The 8,170-nt window shown below is 48.6% G+C and overlaps 1 protein-coding gene across 8 annotated transcripts in view; it reads right to left on the bottom strand.

The window, feature by feature from the left end:
• Nucleotides 1-601: 601 nt before the first annotated feature.
• Nucleotides 602-8,170, bottom strand: part of NEURL1 (neuralized E3 ubiquitin protein ligase 1) — a 148,264-nt gene continuing 140,695 nt past the window's right edge. For all 8 annotated transcript variants that reach the window (XM_068688386.1, XM_068688391.1, XM_068688390.1 and 5 more), the window contains exons 5-6: nucleotides 3,337-3,483; nucleotides 602-2,021 (exon numbers count right to left, since the gene is read on the bottom strand). In XM_068688386.1, coding sequence (XP_068544487.1) covers nucleotides 1,780-2,021; nucleotides 3,337-3,483 — 389 coding nt within the window. In that variant the 3' untranslated portion in view covers nucleotides 602-1,779. The remainder of the gene's footprint in view (nucleotides 2,022-3,336; nucleotides 3,484-8,170) is intronic.

Raw genomic sequence — 8,170 nt, 5'->3', positions numbered from 1 at the left:
AGGGTATCAGCGTTCAAGTCACGGACTGCCCACCAGGCGGGCAGGGGGTGGCTGCAGGTCCCTGCAGTAGGCTGCAGTGATGGCGGTGCCTTTAGAGAAAGGCTCTAAGATGCGCCCTCCAGCTCTCAGCATCTTCGTTGACTTCTTCAAGGGGACAGAGCAAGGCCATGTTTTCCAGGTGCTCTCAGGAGCAGCCCCCTGCGGGTAGGTGCTCCTTCACCCACTCCACTGCACTCAGGGCTGTGGGTAGCCATGCCAGGAGAAGGCTCAGCAGGACGGGCATAACCCCGTGCCCTTCCCCAGCCTGGCCTGGTGGGCAACCCCTCTCTGGGCCCAGGTGCCTCCTCTTCCTCCCACACAGCCCTGGAGGCGCCAAGATGGGGCCAGAGGGCAGACAGAGAGCACCAGCTACAGCAGAGCTGCCCTGGCTGGACCCAAGGCCCGGCAGCTCTAGGCCAGGCCAGCGGCCATGGTGGTGTGGTGGTTGTCATGGCAACCATGGGGGCCGCCATTACAGGCACCCACAGTGGGGTTCCCAGCTGGGGCAGGGGGGTTGTTTAAATAAACCAAAGCAAACTAAACCCCTCAAGCTATAATATTCTTTTTCCCCTTCTAACACCTAAGGACAGCCATGTCCTGCCGGCGGGCTGGCTGTTGAAGGGCTGGCTAAGTACCACCTGGCTGTTTTTGTCTTAAAGCACAGTGATAAAGTTACCAGTAAATGAGACCCGCAGACATGTGGTTTATACATTCGTCCCCAGTGGGGTTGTTTTTTTGTGTGTGTTTCTGGATTTGTTTGTTTTGTGTGTTGTTTTTTTTTTTCTTCTTTTTTTTTCTTTTTTCTTTTTTTTTTTTTCTCCCTTAGAAGTGTTGTCTGGATGGTAAAGGGAGGAAAGGCGAGGGAGGTGCATCTCCCTCTCCTGCAGGCCATGGGGCAGAGATGCTGCTGGATCCCTTGTGCTGCATGGCGACCATTTGGGACAAGCCAGCTCGGTGGTGATGGGGTGTGAGAGATGCTTGTCATGCAACAGGATGGTGACAGGAGGTGGCGGGATGCTGCTGGGAGGGAGGGTGGCCCATGTTGGCTGCCAAACCCACCGTGAACGCCTCCGCTGGGGAACAGCAGGACAGTGCTCAAGGTACTGCCATGGTACTGTTCTCCTCCCCGTGTCCATAGGGAGAGTTTTGCTTCAAAAGTTCCAGGTCTTTTTCTGCGCTGGCTCCAGGCCTTCCACTGCAAATGTGCTCACTGCATCTCCCTTGCTGGGTCAATATTTGCCTCACTCCACACTTTCTAATGGGCTTCCTATGGACAGGTTAGTTGTACACAGAACCACATCATTGCTTATTTCTTCTCTTCTGCCAAGGTGTCCTCTGCACACACTGTGTCTTCAGGAGGCGAGGTGCAGCACTGAACCTTTTACCACTTGCTCTTCCTGCTAAACATGGGAGATTCCCCTCCGCTGTGTATGGTGTAGAAAAGGGATGATTGCTCCAGCTGTTGTTTGTTTTGTTTTGTTGAGATAAAATTTAAAATCTGTAGGAGAGAGTAGTCCATTGTGATTTCTCTGATGCACTGGAGTTCAGTCCCAGGGCTTGCTTGGAGGGTAGAAGAGCAGCATCTAAGCTGGTGTCATCTGTTGTCCATGGAAGTGGGGATCAGGGTGGTGGTGGGTGATGGTTTTTGAATCTCCCAGGTGATGAATAGAGACCGAGACCTGTGTTATTTCACAGACTCCTCTCCACCTCCCTAGTCCCACCACAGCATCTGCTGCTGCTCTAAGCGCTGCGGTATGTTTTGATGATATCTTTGATGGCTCGTCTGCAAATGGGACAGCAAGCATTGGCCATCTTCTTGAGCTTCAGCCCACAGGAATAGCAGAGACACATGTGTCCACAGGAGTAAATGACCGTGTCTACCATGTTCTCATAGCAGATGGCGCATTCGTCTCCCCAGGGCCCTGAGATGGATGGGGAGATGGGTGACTCAGGCAAGCTGACAGGAGAGTTGGGAGCTGTGCCTGAAACACAAAGAACAGGGTCACTCATACTGCTTAAAAGGTTTTTTGACACCCTGAAGCCAGCTGCAGAGGGAGGAACCACAGCCTAGAAGAAATAGATGCTTGAGGTTCAGGGGTCCTTTCTGTGATCTGCTGGCCCAGTCGCTGAGACCTGGTTCACATGCCAAGGCTCAGGGCAGCAGAGAGGCAGCATCTGCTGGGATCTGCCACCCACATAAAACAAACCAGGAGACAGCAGTTTCCAAGCAGCAGGGACAAAGAGCAGTTTCACATTTTCAAACCTCTGTCTAAATATTAACAAAGGAGGAAAAATTAGAAGGGCTAGATCAAGCCATCTGCTTTGATGGTGGCACATGGTGGCAGCAGCTCCCAAGACAAGCAGTACTTCATCTTTAAGTCTGATATAGGGATCTGGGTTTACGGTGCCTGGCTACAAATCACCCCATCCACGTGGCAGATCCTCCGGCAGAGGGGTGAGGTAGTGCTTACATGGACTGCATTTAGCTCAGATAGGGCACACTGCTACAAGAGCTGCAAGAGGCTGCAGTAATTATGCTTATAGTACACACCTGTGAGAAAGCCTCCCCATGAAGCCTGATGAGGTAGCAAGATAATGAATTTTTTTTATATTCTCCCCCCAAAAAGACATTAAAAATATTAATATTTGCTGTCACAAGTTATTAGGCCTGACACTAAAAGTACCTTTGTGCCTTCAAAGAACAACAACCCTGGTTAGGACAATGGTGACAAGGATTTGGTAAATTATACAGCTGTGGGATCATGCAGGTCCCTGGGGCGTTAGAAATGCTGCAAAACATCCTATCATTTGTACCGCATGTATATTTTCTCTAAGTCCTACTGGAATTCATTGGTATGTTAGAAATATCTGCCTTTTTCTGAAAGGGATAATGTTGGTGTGTGGAGAGGGAAAGGGAGTAGGATTAGGCATTTTCAGAGCTCAAATCAAGTTAGCATGCAACGTGTCACTGCCACACAGCGCTCCGGGAGGAGCTGTGCGTCACAGGGCCGTGAACATAACAGAAACTTTGCTGCCTCCCCTGGGACTTTTCATGATGAAAAGGGTTGGAGAAATATTGCTGTCTGGGCATCTAAGCGGCTTTCACGTAAGAAGACTGAAAATAGACTTTGCAGAGGCTCTCCCTTCCTCCCCAAGGGAGCTGACAAGAGCCTCTGTTGATCACTGTGTTTTTAAAGCCCTTCTGGGAGACAAGACTGAGACCATGAAGGGAGGCAGAGCAGGAGTGGGCAGGGGGAGGCAGAGGAAAGGAGGACAGAGAAACCTTACCACACTTACCACTGATAGAGCTGCAGAGCGGGCCAGAGCCACATGTCGATAGTATGGGGTCAGAGACACCACTGCAGAGGATGGTTGGGGAATTGGGTGTTGACGTGGGTGAGCTTGGTGTGGATGGCCCCAGCCGCTCGGTTAGTATGGTGGAACCTGCACCATGAGAAAAGAAACCAACAATTACTTTTAAAGATCAGGTCTGTCAAGGCCTGAGGATGTGTGGCTGGGGATGAAGCTCTCAATGCTAATCAGGACTCACGTCTTATCAGCTTGAAATCTAGGGAAGAGATCAAGAAAAAAAAATATTTACACACCTTTTCAAATGCTAGCAGCTGGCCCAGAAATCCCACAGCCCCTGAAATTAGCTGCTGTTCCTTTAGCCACCATAACCCTTTGTTTCTGCCCTTTAATGTGTCTCAGATCATTAAGTGCAGTTATTTTCCTTATGGTCTCATGCTCATATGCGCCCTCAGCACTATATCCAGTGATGGGCTTGTAGCCAGTAGAGGACAAAGCCTGCAGCAGGGTGGGCTAGGCTCCAGCACGAGAACATATCACCTTGTCAAAGCACTTTACGCTAACCCAGAGTAAAATACATCCCCGGCTCTGATGAATTCATGCTAAGTCACCCAAGGACTTCCTAGACACAAACATGAGGGTTTACTGATCAGGAAAACGGATCTGTTAATTGCTCTGCCTCTTCTCTAGGGTGGCCTCTGTCAGAAGAGGGGATAGCAGGTGAGGGCAGAAATGTGGGTAGAAATGGCTGCAGGCCAGCCAAGAGACAAGCAACCCAAATGCATTTGAATCTTGGATGATCAAGGACATCCCCCTCAAATCAGCAATGTTTTATCCCTGTATGCCTGATTGTGACGGCTCAGGCTTGCAGAGATCCTTGACATCCTTCCTACATGTCCCCAGCTCTGCTGACTCCTGCTCTCAGTGCTCACCATCAGCTCTGGGTTACTGTGCTGTTTGCCAGAGAAGCCAACTCTGCCCCCCAGCCTGCTTTGCATCCTCCCTTCTCCTTCTGTTAGAATAACAAGCATCTTAAAACCCTTCCCAGAAGGAAGAAAAAAAAAAAAAAAAAAAAAAAAGGAATGCTTAAAATTCTGGCTGCTGCAAAGGTTTTTGTAGGAGATTCATTGTTAACGACACAGCCTGGGCTTCAATAACACAGTGGTGAGACAGCAGCACACACGTGCATGAACCGAGATATGGTTTCTTGGTGGCAAGAACGAGTTTTGTCTGCAGTTTTAAAGTTTCTCCCTGCCAGCTGAGAAGCTGGGGTAACTCCAAATCAGCGCTAAAACACCACGGCTTCTCCGTGTGGCCTTATAAGGAGCCCAGAGACACGGAGGGCTTGGAGCCGCAGTGTCCTTGATGGGTCGGGAGTTACTCCCCAGAGAAAAAGCAACAGTAGAAGGCCAGAAAAACCCTGTTTTTCCTCCTGTAGATCAGGCCTTTCTGTTCCTATCTGCAGGGAGACTAGCAAGCCAGTGAGGACCAAATCCAGGAAGTGGGGACTCCAAGTGTCAGCTCTGGATTGTGTAAAAAAGCAAAAGCACAGATGCTAGATCCTCCTGCCCTTTGCAGCACACCAAGACCAAGTAGTGCAGGTGTGGCACAGGGACCAGGAGGTCAGCAGTGAGCACGTTTGGGTTAAAATCTGTTCTGAGGTCTGCATGTGGGAGAATAAACAATGTGCTTCAGCCTTCAGTCCCTCAGTTTCGCCATTCTTCAAATCAGGAGCACTTTGCTCACAGGCACAATCTGCAGGAGAATTAACCTTTGTAAAAGGCTTTGGGACTCTCACACTTGAGATGCTGCAGAGCAGCACCTCCTTTTTTGCAGGGACGGGAGCTGAGGCTGAAGCTTGGCTCAGTAAATATGCAAAATGATGCAGCCTCTAATGACAGCCACTAGCAATGTCTCTTCTCCTCCAATCTGACAGATGACCGTAGCAGAAAACTTGCCCTGTGGGTAACACATGCTGTAAACAGGCCCAGCAGGGGCACGGATTTCAGCTCACTCACTGCACACAGAACAAACGCGAAGGCTGAGCAGCTGAACAAGTTTTCCAAGCCTTCCCTCTCCTCCCTGCAGCCCGGAGACATTTCTTCCATTCAGCTGACACACAGCATGTTGCATCTCCAACACCAACCTGGTCGTTTCATTAAATGCAAAATAAGGCCTATTAAGAGCACTTTTTCCTGGGCTGATTGGGGAATTTGGAGGCGCCCCAGGTTTCACGGATACGAACTGATGAAGCCTGCTGGCACCGGTGCAAACGGCCTTTCGGCAGTGCAAGGAGAGTTTGTCAGTGCAGGATCTGCAGTCTGCTCCTGCTGAGCGGCAGGGCTGCCTCCCAGCATGGCCCTGCCCAAGGCCCAAGGGCCAGCACACCCCTTCCCAGCTCCTTCTCCGAATGCAAGGCACAGTTTTTGACTTTTCTCCAGTGTAAGTATAGAGCTTTGTTTAGAACAATCTGAGTTCCCTACCAGACAAGACACGCTTCTCCCTTGGTGACAGGATAATCAACATAAGACAAGTTCCTCACGCTGCTAATATATTGCTGGATGGTGTGCAGACACCATGACAAGGAGCACGGAATGAGATCATGTGCGGGGTGGAATGAGTGTGGCCAGCCTGGCTTAACTAAAACCAGATACATGTGCTCAAGGCCAAACACGCTCACTGTGTGCACAGCTCCTACCAAAAGCTAGCTTTCAATCCATGATTTTTATAAAAACCTAAATAAATCTTGTTAGATACTGATTTTAAAACCTTCTACCTCTCTGTAAAGCCCCCAGCTAACTCGTCTCTGCTGCTAACTTGCCTCGTGCTTGATCTCAAACATGCTGAACACACCAGAATCACCTTTTTTCATTTTGAATCAATTCCATTTGGTGTTTTATCTTTGCAGCACTAACATTAGGAACATCCAATGCAGCTTGACTCTTTCTCTGCAATTCTGTGTCATCGCTGTGGGAGAGGTGTAAATAAGCGAACCTGTACGTCCACCCACAAAAGGAAAGAGAGTATTATATTTTCAGTAGAAGAGAGTATGAACATGGAGTGTGCAGACAGCCTCATGTGGGGAAAGGCTGCTAGTACGCTCGTGGTTTTTAACTCAAAATGGTCTTGCCAAACCAGAACTAGAGTCAGAAAGGAAAGGGAAGGTATTCAATAGGATGAAATGAGAACTGTAACACTTAAGCAGAGATAATCAGCCACCAAAATACAGGCCAGGGAATTGGACCATTCAATTGGAAATACAGCTGTCCTAAAAAAAAGGGTCTGGGGATTGCTGGAGGTCACCAGATAACCATAAAGCAACAATGCCATCCTGTTATGGAAAGGTGACACCAATCCAGGGTCATACAAGGGTGGTTAAGCTCTGGAGCTGGGGCCTGAAGGCACTGTGGTATCCCTGTCCCTGGAAACACTCAAAACTCAACTGGTCATGGTCTTGTGCTCACTTGGCACTTAGCCCTACTAATGAGCCCGAGGTTGGACTAGATAATTCCCAGGGGTCCCATGTGACCTAAAATGTTGTATGATTCTATGATTTCAAGATGATAACAGCTTTCGCAGGCTGCTAAAATGAGGGAAGAAACAATCTGTTCTCCGTGAAAGTTCTGCTGAAGACAAGAAATCCTGGCATTCCTAAAGCATAAGCTGAATGTTAAGGCACTTGGGTTGGACATTATATAGACAGTGAAAGCACTGTAAAGCAATCAGCCTTCCCAGAGAGATTACGGCACCTCCAGCATTGGAGTCCTTAAAGAAAAGTAAGGTGAGGTAGGTCAACTCTTGGGATACAATCCAGTATTGATGGTTTTTGTGAGAGTAGTTATCTGTATCCATAACTGCCCTTTTATAGAAGGTCTTAAAAGTGACTAAAATGCAGCAGCTGTGGCCCCCGGAGATGCTGTTGGCTGGCTTTGTCTATTGTGGTGAGCAGGGTGGTTTCCCAGAACATTGCATTCCGCTCTCTGGGGATACCCCCTGGGGCTGTCCCAGCTTTTAAAAATACATCTTTTTGCTCATCTCTTAATTGCAGCTGTCTAGGGAAAGCTGTGCCACCGAAGTTTTTAAGTTGGCAAACGGGACAGATACAATGGCAATATTCCCTAAAAATACACAAAATTTGCCAATTAACATTCCCCCCTGAACTCTCTCATTTATAAGGATATTATTTGTACATTTCTTTCTCATAACAAAGTTCTAAGAATAGCACTTATTACTGTGTAGGCCCCAAAGAGAATATCAGAAAACAACCACAACAGCAAAACCAGGTGGGCAGTAGCAATGTGCTGCCGGTATTCTCCTTCTGAACGTGCTCAGGGACATTTGCTACGCTGCAAGGAAATACCCAGGGCACTTCTGTGACCTGGAGCAGGGATTAGCTGCCTCGAATCTGTTCGGCAGCTCTCCCAACCCACTGCTCGCAAGCCGTACTTGCAGACTTCCAGGCTCCAACTGCAGCTGGGATGGTGAGAACAGATCAGTAATACCAGTAGGTTGCTTCCTTATTACTGCTGTCTTCGGAAGAATGACTGAGTGCCATTTCAAGGTGTTCATAACGCACGTCTTCATCTGGGATCTGTTCCTGAGAGAAGAGATAGAAGGGCAAGGCCCTTCATGGGACTCATATAATGACAACAGGCTGAGCGCCAGCCTATTATGAAAAACATCTATCAGTCAGCGAAAGGTGCCCAGGAGTTTTGGGGGATTTGAACGGAGTATTTCTCATGCTGTCTCAGATGGGGAGAAGTGTTCATGATCATAAGGAGACAAAAGTAAGACTACCCATTTTACTAAATCTCTGTCTTCC

This window comes from Anas acuta, chromosome 7, assembly GCF_963932015.1.
Source record: "Anas acuta chromosome 7, bAnaAcu1.1, whole genome shotgun sequence".
In the NCBI taxonomy this organism is placed as follows: Eukaryota; Metazoa; Chordata; class Aves; order Anseriformes; family Anatidae; genus Anas; species Anas acuta.
Note: the sequence above shows the minus strand (reverse complement) of the source record. Positions and strands in the feature narration are given on the sequence as shown.